Genomic DNA, 16,700 nt, shown 5'->3' on the forward strand with positions numbered 1-16,700 from the left:
TCTCTCTGGCAAATATTTGGAGGTACCTGCGTTTTTCACACCCTATGCGTCCATTACTAATAATGATAGTGCCAGTTTCATAGTACTGTGAGGAACAAGCCAAGTGGAAAAGGAGCACCGAGCAAGAGCAGACACCATGGTTTACTGTGTCACCATCCTACTACAAGTCTAGGAGTGGCCAATAAAAAACCACACTGAGCAAATGTCATAGGAATATGAGTAAATAGCCATAAAGATAACTAATAGCGGAGTTTTTCTGAGGAGCTGGCCTGGTATAAAGCACCTCTAGATGTCACTGTAACATTGTAAAATGTAGATAAGAGAAAGCTACAAAGCTGACATTATGGTCTATACGCTCCAATTCCTGGTAACTCTTTTGGTCAGCCTGTAATAAATTATTTGATCATTAAAAATGCTGTTACCAGATGTTGATTAACAGCAAAAAACTTTTTGAAATCTGTTACTAAGACTGTTACTGAACATTTTACTAGAATATTAAATATTCCTAGCTTTGGTTTAACTAACCTAGTTCTTAACAGCAAAAGCTAGTGCAGGACAGCAGCTCATTTCTGGACGTTTTTTCTTTTAGTCCCTGAGGCTCAACCCTGATCTTTTCTGGGCTGTGTTTATGCCAACACTGATGCTGATTACAACTGAGATAATTTCTCTTGCTTTACACAGGTACCAATCTGATCAGCTTGGTAGTGATTAAAATAAGGACCATCATTTATAGGCAAAGCGTGAGTTAGAACACAGAGTAATTGGATTTGACCAAAAACATCAGGCTGCAATTTCATGAGGGACAATACAACATGAACACTGTATACACTAATACATCAATTGCCTTCTCCACAGGTCATCAAAGAAAAATCACATTTGAATGAGACAGGAACAAAAGAGAAGAAGCCACCAGATTCAACAGGTTAGAATTTTTTTTTTTCTCATCAGTTTCTACTTCCTAAGGGTACAACTGCACAGAAATAGCCATTACTCTCCTGAGCAGCTCCAGTGAAGTTGGTTGGATTACATGTGTGCTCATCAGCCTGAGTGAGAATTACCCAAGCAACATCAACCTACTTTTCACATGCCCGTGTGCATGATGTCAAACTGCTCAAAAAAGTGCTTTGCATGAGGAGTTTATTAACCTCGACTTGGCTGACAATAAATTTGAGTGAGAAAACAATTTTCCAGTGCTGTGTCTGAAAGAAAGAGTTTGTGACCCATGATATCCCTGTTTTAAAGTAGTCTGCTCTTGCCTAGGAGACATTTACACTGACCTTGAAAGTGGGAGAGGAAAGCAAGTGCCTAGTTCAAAATGCAACAGAAGTTATGCTAACTGCACAACCCTACTTTAATATTGTTACTGACTATCAGAGAATTACTGACAGATTCCTTGGTAATCTGTTTACTTACAGAGGGGGCCATCCAGAAGAGCCAGTCCTGCTCTCAGGAAGAAGTTGATAAGCTCAACAAGGAAAATGCTGAGAGGGAAAGTTCTGTTCTGCTTCAAGTGGATCCTCCCAGATTTCATACTGAAAGGCCAGAGGAGAAAGGAGAAAGTTTGGCTTTCAAAAGCTGTTACAAATACAGGAGAAGCTCTGTTCAGAAATCCTTCACTACAGAAAAGCAGCAAGGAGATGCTCTTAAAGATGCTTGTCAAAGGATAACTAGGCAGGAGATAGAGAGTGAGTCCCCAGGAGATGGGGAGAGGAAGGAGGAACATTACATGTCTGGAGATGAAAGACAAGAGGAGAAGGAGAATGAAGGGGAGGGAAATGCTGATAAGAGTGAAAAAGAAGTTGGGAAACCGCCAGCTCCTTCCCAAAATGAAGATGAGGCAGGACAAAGCCATGATCAAGAGGCACCAGAGGGAAGGTAAGGTCTGAAGCTCAGGCTGCACATTCTTAAGAGACCCATGATTTAGATAAATGTGTAGTTCAAGTTTCAAGTCAAAGTGACTGGTGAATATAATTATTGGTGAAAATCCAGCCCAAGAGAAAAGTGTAAAATGAGTTTATCTCTCTGATCTGAGCTCTAAGCTGAAATTATACCCTTAAAAAAGACGGGCAAACAATCTACCATACACAGTACTAGCAGTGTGCTTTGGTTGTTTGCTTCGGAAATAGGTTAGGAGCATGGGAATTACGCTAGGCTATTCTTCATCTTTGAGGAGAATTCTCCCGTTATAATGTTTATATACTGCAGCATCATATAACCTATGAGCAAACTAAGGTTAGATTAGGCCATGTACCAATTGGGAATTAAGTTACTGCAAAATGTGGTAACTTAAGCGATAACACAAAACTGTGAAACTTTGCCCAGGCAATTAAACTGATAAATTTGTTTAGTGTAATTCTTTCTCTGCTGCATTGATATATAGCCCTTCAGGGGTAAACCAGTTTAAGCTTTATATGAACAGAGTGAAATCCCAATGCTCTCCCATTGCTTTAAAGGTGAGACTGATAGCCAAATGTTAAATTTAGAAGAACTCAGTTCAGTGATGGAGAAACATTTTGCTGTCATGAATTAACTTAAGTGTAATTTTTATTTCTTAAAGTGAATATTAAAACAGTTTCTTTTACTTCATGAAGCAAAATAACCTAATGTTATTTGAACGCAATATATGTGTAGACATTTTTCACCTATGTTTCTAAATTTGCTCTGCTTTAAGTGTACCCTGCTCTAATACCATGTTTTGTCCTTGCAGGTGTAAAGGCTGCGAAAAAGGTACAGGAAATTATCATTCAGTCACTGAGCAGACCTGCCAGTTTGAGCATAGTGGTAGCAGTAAGCATCGAGTGAATGATGAAGGCCTAATCAAAGATGACAACAAAAAGAGCGGGATAGATGCAGAAAGTGCTGATGAAACATGTAAAACTAAAAGAAGCTCTTACAGAAAGTATTCCTAAAGGCAAAGCATTTGATTCCACTGGTATTACAGTGACAATCAGAGACAGACATCCATAGGAGAGAATGATTTCATGATTGTACTTAGTAGGGGGAAAAGGTGTGCATGGTAGTTCTGATGGGAAGCAGTTGTTCATGGGCCACATCCTAAGCTGATGGGAAACAACACAGTTCTGTTTGCTTCCATCTCAGAGGCTTCTATTCTGGCAGAAATTAGTCACAACTAATTTGCTTCTGCCACAACTACTCCACTAATACTATCCTCTTTCCCTCCTGTTTTAACAACAGAACTAAAACTCCTAAGTATAGAGTGGTGGGAGAAATTCTATCGTGTGGCAAAAACTGTGGAAGTGCTGAGAACATATGTTAACACAGAATCTGCAATGCTCTGGATGTAGCCTGCAAAACCAGCTTGCTCATATTTGTACCATTGCAATCTGAAGTGAGAACAACTGCAGTCCATAAAATAAGGAAATACAGATTTTTGTGTGGAAGCCTGACTGATGATGTTGAACAGTCAGATACATGGCGCTCAGGCGCCGAACTCTGAAGCAGTGCTTACTGGGGTGAAGCAGAGATTTCTGATATTAGACCTCCAGCTTGAGAATTTCAGTGCCTATCCCTGTATATGAAATAATGGCACATGAGAGGATGGCCTGAAGGATTTGAAGATATATTTGTATGCCTGTGCATGCATAGGACTCAGAATGAATTTCTTTGCTTTGGGAATGGGGGGAGAGTGGGAAAGGGAAACATTTATTAAATGTTTGTGCGAGGCTCTTGTAGCAGGAAACAGGAGATAGTGTACTAAAACTTTAAACTCCATAACCTGTCCTGAGCTCTGGTAGATTGTTAGGGGTGATATTAAGGTTAGAGTGTCTCTCTTGGAGCATCTTTGATCTGTAATGGGAGGTCAATCTTGAATAGGGAGAAATCCTTTTTGGTGTACAGGAAAAGAAGAACAGAGGGCCTGTCACTGGGAAAATCTTGAAGGCTAAAACTTAGGCATAGTTTTAAAGAGGCACTCTGGCCTTTTTAAAAGAACACTTCCTTGCCCAAAGTTTGGTAACATTTGGGAGCTGAGCTTTCTCCTGTCATTTACATGCTGGGGCCCTTAAAGTTTGTGGTGTTAGACTCAAATTCTGCCTTTAAGGTAGAGGATTTCTTGGCATTTTGTGGGTCTCAGTAACATGTAAAGGCAATTCAAACTCTGCAGAATCCCAAGTAGGTGGCAAACTTCCAGAAGCTCCAGCTTTTCACAATTCCTTGACCATGAACTAACTTCCTGACCATGTAAGTTATTAACACTGTCAAAAAAAATATCTAGGTACACAGCTGGTGTCCTGGAAAAATGGACATTCACTGTGAATAAGGACAATCTACTGCTACATTAATGACCAAAGTGTTCCTGCCAGCTACATGCTGTCATGGTTGGGTTTTTTTGTTTGTGTTTTTAATAATTTTCACTGGAGTAATGAATGGGTTTAAAATTGCTCAACACACAAAAGGGAGCCGGCATTCCAAAGCAGAAAGCTCATGTTGAAACGCTGGGGCTCTAGCCCTCCCAACCAGTTGAAGAAGTATTTGTCACCTTGGTCAGCCAAAGGTCACTCTCGGGAGTATCAATCAAATGGAAAACAACATGGGTATGAAATTGAAGTCGCAACACCCTGCAAAAAATCCAAAGAGAAATTAGGCATGCAGGGCTGGTCTCCAGTAGGGATTTTAAGATCAGGACAGCAGAATGCTCCAGCATGTGGATGTCCAGACAATAATACCAGAGACCTGCATTTGTGCCGAAACTCCAGAGCTGCTGAGGTGTGATGTTGGAAACCCATCCCTTCTCTGTGCCCCTCTTTACCTTTTATCTGCCATCTTTTTTTAAGGACAGCAGTTCTTCAGAGCAGCATGTGACAGTTACCATGTGTCCTACCACACCGGGTCCTGAGCCATACTGGAAATGCCAGGTGCTGCCTGCCAGGGTGAAATTCCCTCATGTACACAAGCTCTAAATATGATCTTTAAAAGAGATGACCACACTGTGGAGAATGACAAGTTGTGTCAATCAGTAAGAGAAGGGGATTCTTCACTATGAACAGCAAAATCTGGGAAATAGCCTCTTTTAGCTGGGCCTAGAGGAGAGCTCAGTCTTTCTTCCTACCCCACTGGAGAGTTACAGTACATACTTACCTATTAACAGTCCCTGAGGAAAAAAAAAAGAAAAAAAAAAAGAAGAAAAAAAAGAGAGAAAAAGCTGAATTCCTTCCAAACAAATTGCTGAGGCCCTTTGTGGGCATGAGGCTACATTGGTTTAGTCTAGTGGTCTTCACTTCGCCTCTTGCTACTGTTGTGCAGAAGATGCTAACTTAATAACGGAGTCCTTGTCTTAGTAGTGTAGCTCCTCGACAACACCCTGTTTTCTGAGCCAGAGCTCCTGGAATAAAACCCTTCTTAAATAACAGAGAAAGACCTATCTATAAAACTTAGAGTAGGTGTATTCAGTTCTTAAATGAGCTTACATGGGGAAAAGAGGGACTAAAATACGAGATAGACAAGCACTGCATGTGACCACTCATATGCTATCTGTCTGTTTTGTCTTTTGTAGATGATAGTCCTACTCCACCAGCACCATTTGATCACCGGATTGTCTCAGCCAAAAGGGTGGGGATCAGCAGTTATTACAATGTCAGCGAGAATGAAATCCTGGGAGGGTAAGTCAGGTGAACCCAATCAACATGGAAAGCAAGGCACAAATTTATAGCCAAGCACCCCGGGAGGTGAATGGAAGCAACATACCTCACTAGAGCCGAAGTCATGAAAGTCTAAGCTCTAACAGTCCTTTAGAGAGGGATGAAAACAGGAGGCTGATTTTACTGTGTGAGTGAATTTTGGCTTAAGGTTTGGCACCAGCAGACTTGGCTTGTATTTGGTGGTGTTCTAGGTCAGCCAGCTGCCCTCAGGCTTTGTGATGGGGCTCCTAGGATGCTGTAATAGTTTACCTCACATTGCAGCCAGCAGGACATAGACTCATGTTGTAGCCTTCTTTCAGTGTGTCCCATCCCTGAAAACACATGCATGTTTTCAGATAGATCAGCAGGCTAATCTGACAAGCCATGTAGTTCTTGATCTCTCATGCTGACATTGTTTAGGAGAGAGTGATATTGTCATTTTTGATGGCAGTATGGTCTTGGGTAAGGCTTTGTTTCATCATGAAATCACAAGCTTCCCTTGGAGGAGAATGGTGAGGTGGAGAGGGGCAGATTGTGCACATGAGTTATTATCCTTACAGTATGTTGACTTCCCCGGGATTAGTCATTGCATGTTATGAGGTGAGTATAGTGAATAATACTAGTGGGATAATATCAGCTAGAACAGTGTGGGATTTTGGTGTGCCTAAATGAGTAGTAGCAAGTCTAATCTACACAACAAAATAGTAGCAATAGGACAATTGAAATGGAACCCAGTAGGAATAGGTTAATTTCTATTGTTTATAACGTAGTTTACATTCAGGGCCAACACCAGTACCACTGGATGATTTTTTTTTTTCTCCTTTTTTTTTCCCTAGAGGGCGATTTGGTCAAGTGCACAAATGTGAAGAGAAAGCAACAGGTCTCAAGCTAGCAGCCAAAATTATAAAAGCGAAAGGTCCTAAACAGAAGGTTGGTAGAATGTGATATTAGTCTTTTGTTCCCCAATAGATCTCACACTGTTCTTCAGCTACACAACAGACCATGGCCAAGTGGCTTACAAGCCATCACACTCATAGGACCTGCTGGATTACCATTGGCTCTAGTTCTATTTCCCTTCTCCTCCAGAACTTCTAGTAACTCATCAAAGTCCTCTTTTTGGGTTTTCTCTTTTTTTTTTTTTTTAAATCTTAATTTTTCCAACTTTCTTTTTAGCTCTTTGTGTTTCTTTGGCTTTTCTTTTTTACTTTCTGCTGTTAATTCTATTAGTGTTTTCTTTAATGTTAAAAACATTTGTCAGGCCTATGACATAGTGTATTCCCTCCCAAGCACACTGTAGCCTTTGCTGCAATGACTTGGTGTCACTGTGAGGGGTGCTGATAAAAGACAAGACCTGGGCTTCTGACGTCAACACAAATAGAGATGAGAACAATTAGTCTGGCGTGTTTTGCAAACTTCACGGCCATCTGGGGCTTGCTTTCACAGGAAGGACATGCATAGCATCCTTTGTGTGACAGCGGTGTCATTAATGGCATTCAAGGGTGGGATTTGTCTCAGCTAACTGGGGTTGCTAAGGTATAGCTGTGGCCAAGCTGATCACCAAGAATCCCCTTATAGTCAATGGAGAAAGATTGGCACCACCAGAGAATGATTCAGCCCATCCTAAACTGCATGTCTAAAATAGTTGGGCTGAATGGAGGTACCAGTCTCTCTCCCTTGACTGCAAAGGGAGGTTTTGATGACTGTCCTGGACTTTTCTTATACAGCATGATTTTGTATACCTACAGCTGGTTGAACCAAGTCCTATTCTGCTTCTCTCTTTTCTTTACATCCCTGTGAACCCACCATTTGTCCATGTGGGCTCTCTCCTTCCTTTTCCCCCCAAATAGCTTATTACTGAAGCAGTCCCCCACTCAAGCTTGGAGTTCAGTCTAGTAGCTCCTGTAGTCTTGCCATCTACCACTGCAGGAGCAATCATAGGAAAACCCTGTGTTTGGTTGCCACGAGTGAAAACATGAAGATAATGTAGATGTCTAGTTCAAACTATGTCCTGTTTCACGTAGCTTTCTTAGAGAAAAGGCTTCTGTAACAATACTCATGACTCTACAGGATGAAGTAAAGAATGAAATCAATGTCATGAACCAGCTGAATCACGTGAACCTCATCCAGCTATATGATGCCTTTGAATCAAAAAATGACATTGTACTGGTCATGGAATAGTAAGTGTGTTCTTTTCTTTCCCTTTCTTTTTACCACTTTTGCTAGAATTGTCCATTTCCTTCTTACTTTCTTCTAAAATTAGAAATAGAGCTTCTTACAGGTGGAAAGAATATATGAAAGATGTTTTCAGGAAGAAAAAAAAAAGGAATTTAAGAGAAAAGTTTTCCCATGCAGCCATTTATGCAATTTTTCCAGTGATGTGCCACACTCCTGGTGCTGTAAAGCCACTGCTCCATTTGAAGACAGAGCTGTGTTATGTATCTTCTCTTTAATTTCAAATGTTGTGTCAGCTAAGAGACCTCTCAGAATATGTCCAGTTCTGTGAGGCAAACAAGAAGACATCTTACACTGAAGAGGAGCCAGCTGTAGCTGTTGTGCCTAATCCTTATACTGGGTGCCTGAATGGATAAACCCGTTTTTTATGCTGGGTTATTGGGGTAATTAGGCACAAAATAGCTGCCTTAAAGTCCAGTTAAGCAGATGTTGTCTTAAGGAAGCCAAAAAGGGCGTAACTAAAACATTGAAAGGCATGGCAGAACATTCAAAGTTACATGAGTTTGGCTATTCTGGACATTCTCAGATAGTCCTCTGAATTTGGTCTACATGATTAGCATATCACAAAAGGTAAATGTCTGTGTACCTATGAATGGGTAAGCTGGAGGCATTCTGAAAAGTGACAAGAAATTAAGAAGTCATTTTTGTTGACTTCATATAGTTTTAAATTGAAATTTTGGATCATGTCCCTCTTAAACTCTGAGGGAGGGGACTGCAGTTTAGATGCAGTTTCTCCAGCATGTTGTATTGGTTTTCCATGTGACTTCATTAATTTCACTAGTACAAAATGATGACCCAAGACAGCATAAGGTTCAAATTTCAGGACTTTCGTACTTATCAATGGATGGGAGACTGGATTCTCAGACCTAGAAGAAGTTCAGGCCAGTATGTATCAGAACCCAGTTCTTGGAAAGTTCAGATCAGAGTACAAGCTCATATTGTAGATCCACCTTACTGAACTTGACTGTGAATGATTAAAATAGTCAATAGCATAAATTCTGTATTACTCTAACTGCATGGGATTAGATTTGGATTTGGTCATCACTTAATTGTCTTTCTCTCATCAGTGTGGAAGGAGGAGAGTTATTTGACCGAATTATTGATGAAAACTGCAATTTGACAGAGATGGATACTATCTTGTTCATAAAACAGATCTGCGAGGGAATTCAGTACATGCACCAAATGTACATTCTTCATTTGGATCTCAAGGTAGAGAATTGAGATGTATGTTTTGTGCAATGACAGCTGTGGAAATTCTTATTCTTAATGGAAGGCCACACAGCTTAGCAGATTCCCATGGCAGAAACAACAAAGGGCCTTATTCTGCTTTCCTTAGACCAATGTGTATTTACTTTAACCTCATTGAGATCAGTTAAATTATTACAGGACTAAGTAAATTAGATGAGAATTGTGGTCATATATCATCAAGCCTCATAGTGCTTGAATTTTCCACAGACTGATTTTACAGAAAGCCAGCAGCTGACTACAAATATCTTGCTATTTTCAATTTTGATATTTGGATCTCAAGATACGGTGCAAATATTATTTAATTCAACTGCATAAGTTCTCTATTTTACACATCAGCCATGGCATAGCAATTATCCCTATTTTTTACCATGCAGAAACCAAGGCATGAATGAGTGGAACTAAATTCAAGGGTCATTCAGGATCAGTGAAAACTCTTCACATCTTTCTGAGGACTACACTACACTGTTGTGGTCATAAAAAGGCATCAATAGATAGCCAGCTTAAGGGCAAATACATTAAAATGTACTTGCTAAAATGAAAGAAATGAAAATAGTCAGTGCCTGATGTAACAAATACAGTACATCGATGTTGGGTTAGGCAATAGCTGCTAGTGCAGCTGGAAGCCCAGAGAAGGGTGGCAGATTCTCTGCCACGTACTTGCTTAGTTATCTGAACTATTCAACTATATACACAAAAAGTCTCCTCACTTCTTTTTAAAAACAAATCCACCGATTGCACATTCTTTCTCTCGTTGACTTCTAATGGTTAACTGTCACCCCTTAGAAAACATTTGTTGTAAAGATATTTTTCATTAGACTGTACATCTGAGCTGGCTCTTTCTCCCTTAACCCAAGTTTTTATCAAATAATAGACTTGTTTCTTACCTCTGTTTAGTGCAGGAATAAAACGGGATGATGTCTTTAGTTTTATGACTGGCTATAAAGCTTCCTAGTGATCCCTGAGCTTTGCAACAAAGCAAAAAGAAACAGTGCAGAAGACAGTTTTCTCTTTGGTGAGATTTTTATTACGGCTGCTGTTTTTGGCTTGTAATAACTGAGTTAATATAGTACATCTTTAATGTTGGTAGCATATATATTATTGCAGTGGTTAAGCAAATGAGCAGATGCTTGTTGGGACCTGCTTCAGTTGCTAATCAATGACCAGACTCACTTTTCTCTTTCTTTATAAACATCCAGTTACCTAGAAACCTGTCAAGCACAAGTTCGCATGGTTCTCTGGGACACATTAATTATGTTCTTGGAGATGACACAGTTTTAATATGAGGTCACACTGCTGACAAAAAGATGCACATACAGTCCAAGAAATTCTTCCCAGAGACCTCTTTTCATGTGCTTGCCAGCTATGGCTTCTCCCTTCTGTTTTGCTTGTTCATAGATTGCTGTCAGTAACAAATGACTTTGGGGAAGAAAGCTTGAAACTGAAAGAAAATCAATCTGACCATAATCATCCAGGACCTCAGAAACTATGGACATATGGTGTTTAAAAGTCCTATGGTGTTTCAAAATCCTACATGTAAAATGAATTAGTAATGTTGACAAAGGTTAACTAATGTTTTAAGTGTTGAGGGCTGTTTTGTTTCAAAGAGGACTCAATGAGCAACAAGACGGAGTAGCTATAAAACTGCTGGCAGTGAATATGAGACTGTATTTTAGGTATTTACATTTCAAAGACAATTGGCCAAATTCTGTTCTCAGTCCCTTCTGTATGAATTTGGAGTAATTCTAGGAAGTTAATGGATTCCTGCCAGGGAAGTGAAGAACAGCATTTGGCCCTGTGAAAATCCAGAGGGATTTAACCTGTGAATCCTACCTTTTGCTAAAATCTCTGAGAAAAGCATAAAGTTGATGTGACTAGCTTAATATATCAGTGTTCAATCAGACAGTTACTGCCAGAACATTCGTGAACTCAGAAACTTAAAGCTGTAAGATAAACTTCAAAGCCCAACAAATTCGTTGGGGTCTTTTTTTTTTTTTTAAAATCAGTGTCAGCTTATTAAGGTCTGTAAAATCATAGTGCCAGCATCCTGAAACCCTCTTTGGAAGTCTACATTCTCTGTCCCTCTCCCCCTAATGAGTTCTTTATCTGAACTGCTGCCTTATGTCAAATTGAAAAGCCAAGGAGAAAAAGCAGTTGCAAGGCACAGAACACACGACCCCAACTGCTGTGTGGTAGCGGGGGAGGGTACCCATGCAGAAAAATCTGAACAAGGAGGGAAGCAAAAGGTGCTTATGAGATGTTTGCTGTGTTTTTAGTGTTTTTCTCCCTACAGTTTGCTAAAAGCCCAGTTTTTCATACTTGTTTCTCATTAAAGTGTTTTTTGGTTTCTCTTGGCAGCCTGAGAATATCCTGTGTGTGAACCGAGCAGCATATCAAATAAAAATTATTGATTTTGGATTGGCAAGAAGGTACATGCATGTGTTCTTGCTAATCATAAATAAATTAGGAAACAATGAAAAAAACTATTACATATTTGATGACATATTTAATACGTAATGGTCTCCTACTGTTCCTAGGACAAATTTAATGTGTCTCTTTTAACCAGGGATATCTTTTAAGATGGAAAGTTTACAGCTGAGTAAAAAAGATATCTTCTGAAGCCCTTTTTCAAGTAGAAGCTTAAAAGAGGGCTGATTCTGACTAAGCATGCACATAAGTATCTGGAAACAGCTAAAATGGACAAAACCAGTGGTACATCTTGTCTGGTCTTTTGTCTCTGGAGATTCTTCAAGAGAGAGTGTAAGAGACCATCAAGGGCTGTTACAATATATCCCATGCTATATGACTTTCTAGTTTAATTAGGTACAATAACCTCAGTGAAGGATTTACTGGTTAAAAATTCCATGCCTATGATATAGAGAAGTCCCAAAAGGATGGTAACAACTGCTCTGAGGAGTCCTTGAGATCTGAATTTATTCCTTTGTAAAGCAGTTGAGTTTTGCCCGAAAGCATGATAAAGCTTGCAAACATTTTTCCTTCTATATATGGGTATATTTATTTTTACTTTGTATCTCTGTCTGTCCTTGTTTTCCTACTGAATTTCCTATATGCTTCTGAAATCCCTCTAAGTGCTAGGCAATTTATGATGCAACTTTAATTAGAGCTATAATTGATGTCCTTTGTTAATGTTTCCATTTCCTAGATATAAACCCAGGGAAAAACTTCGAGTTAACTTTGGGACTCCAGAATTTCTTGCTCCTGAAGTTGTGAATTATGAGTTTGTCTCGTTTCCTACAGACATGTGGAGTGTAGGAGTCATTGCTTATATGCTGTAAGTAGGATTCAGTATCTGCTTCGTAAGCTGTTTCTAGGTTGAACAGTGTCAGTCATCCAAATTTGTTGTTACACTGGAAGATTGACAAAATCTGTACCCAAAATAGAAAATGTAGGCTTCTTTCCAAATTCTGTATTCAGTAATCTCTCCTCTTTTCCAATCACCATGAACTTTTCTTCTTTGTTTCATTGCACATCTCTCATCAGTGTTTGAGCATCACACTTGCAGAATAATGTAGACTACTTGATGAGTTCCCTGTAGGTATGTGCAAGAGTGGACAGAAATATGAAAATATGACTTACCATGAAAGACAGTAATTCTTGGTTTGTTTAGGGAAGAAGGGTGATTATGTAAACATGTAAATAGAAGAGAGAATGGGAATGGTTTGGAGACTTTCTTAGACAATAACTTGTTGCAATAGGCCAGGAGTGACAGAACAATCATAGGTGGCACATTGGAGATCATGTACAGGAAGCGGAAATGTCAGGAGGATTGAACACATTTCTTTTTACTTTAGCCTCAGTGGATTGTCCCCTTTTTTGGGTGATGATGACAATGAGACCCTCAACAATATCCTGTCCTGTAGCTGGGATTTTGAAGATGAGGAATTTCGAGATGTTTCTGATCAAGCCAAAGATTTCATCTCAAAGCTTCTCATCAAGGAAAAATGGTATATAATCTGTGTATCTTTAAAATGTGTGTTCCATGCCACCATGTCACAGTTGTGTCAGTTGTGCTGCTCCATTGCAGAACTATCATGATTTATTTAAGTTTCTTATGTCCACATAGAATATTATAATGCCACTTCATTGATGTTGTTCATTGTGTCCATAAAATGCTCTGAAGTTACCTGAATGCATTTTTGCTGTGAAGCAAAACTTACTTCATGGATTAGCTGCCATCTGGCATAGAGTCCTGAAATGACAGCATTGCATGATGGCAGAACACATGACCTGTAGGACATAATTGTTGAATTGTAAGATTCTGGGAAAAACACTTAATGGCATTCTGGTTTTCCTTTAGCTGGAGAATAAGTGCAACTGCTGCCTTAAAACACCCATGGTTATCAGACCACAAGCTCCACTGCAGACTCCAGGTCCCTAAATTTAAATATCCTTGTGCATTGTAGATCTGCTGTTGCCTTCCTGTGTTGCCACATCACTATTTGCTTTGACATTTTTCTTAACTGTTTTTGAGTCTTCCTTGCTGCTGCATTTCTTGCCACTGTGAGCCATGTGTGTCCCCTTGCTTTTTTTTAGCTGTTATAATTTGCATGCTCACACTTGCTCATCAGTTCTTGCACATCTGGGAAGAAATATAAGGTCATGCAATTGCTGTGTGTTGCTGAGTGGATCCATTTCTTAGCAAAATGAGACTATTTACAAAATGAGCACTGATTTACCATATGAAAAGAGTTTTCCAGCTGGGGATGATTCTGCTTCCTGCTTTGAAAACCCTTTCAGGATCTCCTGAAGTCCCTCATGAGTGCTGTTAGATTTCATCCTACCTCTTCCCAAGGGATACCTTTCCCAACAGAGCTTGGAACCTCACCCAGTGCATATCTTTGTACTTAAGCACCTTCTTGCCCTTCAAGGGTAGCCAGCATTGTGGCCAAGACAAAAGCAGCAGTTTGTTCACACAAACAATTCAGTTGGGCTGAGCTGGAGGATCAACAAGATTCTAAATCTGATTATTCCTTAGTTAAGTAGTCAGTGAGTTTGGGAGATTCACACTGTTGATGAGCATGCTGTTGGCTGATTCTAAGTTAGTCCACTCTGTGGCTCATGAAGGGATAATTTTAAGCAGGTTTCAGAATTTTTACAGCATTTGAAGTGCAATATTCACTTCCTCCTTTGCAGGCAAAGCACATCTGCGTTAAATAAAATGACTGCTGTATTGCCTAGGATGTATATGTCAAGGTGCCTTTTGAACTACATCCATTGTTAAGAATTAAGGGACCATATTATTAATTAAGAAAATAATCTTATTAAAATAAGAGCAAAGATTATGGTGATAATAAAGCAATAGTAGCTCTGCTGATGAGGTGGTGTGGGTTTTGCGCAGGATGGACTGAGTAGTGTCCTGACAGCTTTGTCCTTGCAAGATATTCCTGTTATACAGACTAAGGATAACAAGTAGTATAAAATGGGAAATAATAACAATTAAATAAATTATTACAATTTTCATTGAAATGTAGTTTTCATTATAATCTCCCAGAACAGCAATGCCCATGAGATAATGAGAAGATTTATAAGTGTGCATATCCAGTAAAAATACAGTTTGTCATGGTTAAGTATCTCTTCAGAGGGTTTCATAGGATACAATTTGACCCCTTTAGTTGGGCTCCAGTGATGCTCTGATTCCTGCAACCTGGGGAACAAACTGTCTTTTCCAAATGCTGCAAGAACACAGGCTGCTTACCTGCTGTGCTGCTTCCTCCACCAATTTTCTTCTGGGGAAACCTTGCCCTCATAGAAACCTTACAGCTCATGTCACCCTTTGTAGGTCCTCTCCCAGTATTTTTTGTTCATACTTCTTGTGCTTTGCAAAATAGCTTCACTAAACATGCTGATGTTGCAGTGCTCTGCCATTACCTTAACTAGAGGTAAGATGTGATTGATCTTCAATTAATGCTCCAATAATGGTATCTTTCTTTCTTTTTTTTTGTTTTTCTTTTCCCCTAGAAGAAGGCTAAAGCTGACTGTGTGTCCCAAGCACCCCCGGCTCAATAACCTTTCTGAAAGAGCTGCCAAACAGAAGGTTTGTTTCAGGTCCCAAGTGTTTCTTCAGATGTAAATACTGTAGCCCCTGCAGAAGGGATCAGTGGGCGACCGAAAACCTTGCACAGTCCAAAGTGCATGCACCAAACTGTATTCCCCACCACCATCCCTGCTGTTGTCTGGAAAGCATTCAAAATGTAAACTGGCCCTATCACTTATACCAAGTCACAGCAATGTGCAAAAAAAATCATATATATGAAGCAATATGTGCTGCAAACCCTGGCCATTTTAGAGGGAATGGTTATGCTCCCACTGGCTCTCATGGGACAGAATTTCACCCAATAATTTTTCAGTGTTGAAAGCTTTCAGGTTTTCATGCTGTGGTTAGGAGTATGGTTTAAAAAGGGTAGAAATATGAAAAGTAATTACTTTTTAGCAGAGGCACGGGCCAGACCCTCAGGGCAGTTCCACTAACTGTAGCGAAATGAAAGCAAGGTGTCCCCTAAAAGAAGTTGTTGCTCCACACTTTTGAGGACCCAGTTCTGACAGGGCACTTCTCTGCCCTTTGAGCCTGTAGCAACCCAAACAATTTTGACAGAGCATATCTCTCTGTCCTTTTTTTCTGGCTCCCTGTCTTTGCCCTTTCATTAACAAACACTTCATTAGTGGTTCTCAGGCTGGCTGGGTTGCCTTCCCTGGGGATGAGGGAAACTCAAGTCTGCTCTCATGTTCTGTCTCTTGTCTTTGACCAAAGCATACTCACTCAGCCTCTTTGAAATCAGGCTACCTCAGGCGGTACACTATCTCCATAAACCAGTACACCAGTTCCCACAGCCACTTTTACCAACTACCACAGAAGTTGGTGCCTCTGTTGAAGGATCATGGGAACCACTCAAAGGTTCTGGGGGCTTCTCTGTGTGAAACTCAGTGGAGGGTCAAGATGTGAATGAGGCTGAGAACACACACACTGTAAAACCACTTCCTTTTAGTTGTGCGTCATGAGTAACAACCAAGATGCCAACATAAAAGTAGTCCACTTTTCACCGCAAGCAAGTTTTTAATGCTGCCATAATCCATCATCTGCTTGGTAGGGCAAGTGATGTACTGGGTTTTCTTTGCAATAGGTTTTGTCCAGAAACATGTGAAAAAGAGAGTATTGTGAGAGGTTGAAATTTTTGTTCTGTTTTGACTAGATTAGAACAGATTTTATACAGTGCAGTGTCATAACACAGAAGTTAATGATCTTTAAATGAGCTATCTCGGGGACTTGAAGCTGCTTTTCCAAGGTACACTGGAGGTCAGTGAGGGCTAAGGTACCATTATTATATCGTACTTGCTCTCTGAAGCCACATAACTTCCTGATGTGGTAATGTCTGAGCATCAACTTCTGTAATGGGAATCCAGTGGGAAGGAATACCTTTTTGTGATCCTTAGCATTCATCCCCACTTCACTGGTGCTGGGACAGGTTACGTGAAGCTTTGGTCCACTCACCTGTGCGCTTCTATGTAATAGTTTTCTAAACAGGTTTTCCTAACCTGTTACAGGACTAGTGTTTTTATCTGTTATTTCCC

The 16,700-nt window shown here is 40.0% G+C and overlaps 1 protein-coding gene across 3 annotated transcripts in view; it reads left to right on the top strand.

Moving 5' to 3' along the window:
• The window catches only part of MYLK4 (myosin light chain kinase family member 4), an 84,350-nt gene that overhangs the window by 61,809 nt on the left and 5,841 nt on the right, over positions 1-16,700 (top strand). For 2 of the 3 annotated variants that reach the window (XM_030042107.1, XM_030042104.1), the window contains 12 exons: positions 856-922; positions 1,416-1,875; positions 2,708-2,727; positions 5,513-5,618; positions 6,473-6,566; positions 7,704-7,813; positions 8,936-9,077; positions 11,472-11,542; positions 12,277-12,405; positions 12,926-13,078; positions 13,432-13,504; positions 15,093-15,168. In XM_030042107.1, the coding sequence (XP_029897967.1) occupies positions 856-922; positions 1,416-1,875; positions 2,708-2,727; positions 5,513-5,618; positions 6,473-6,566; positions 7,704-7,813; positions 8,936-9,077; positions 11,472-11,542; positions 12,277-12,405; positions 12,926-13,078; positions 13,432-13,504; positions 15,093-15,140 (1,473 nt within the window). In that variant the 3' untranslated portion in view covers positions 15,141-15,168. The remainder of the gene's footprint in view (positions 1-855; positions 923-1,415; positions 1,876-2,707; positions 2,728-5,512; positions 5,619-6,472; positions 6,567-7,703; positions 7,814-8,935; positions 9,078-11,471; positions 11,543-12,276; positions 12,406-12,925; positions 13,079-13,431; positions 13,505-15,092; positions 15,169-16,700) is intronic. The other variant, XM_030042105.1, reaches the window with a different exon arrangement.

Source organism: Aquila chrysaetos, chromosome 18, assembly GCF_900496995.4.
Source record: "Aquila chrysaetos chrysaetos chromosome 18, bAquChr1.4, whole genome shotgun sequence".
NCBI lineage: Eukaryota > Metazoa > Chordata > Aves > Accipitriformes > Accipitridae > Aquila > Aquila chrysaetos.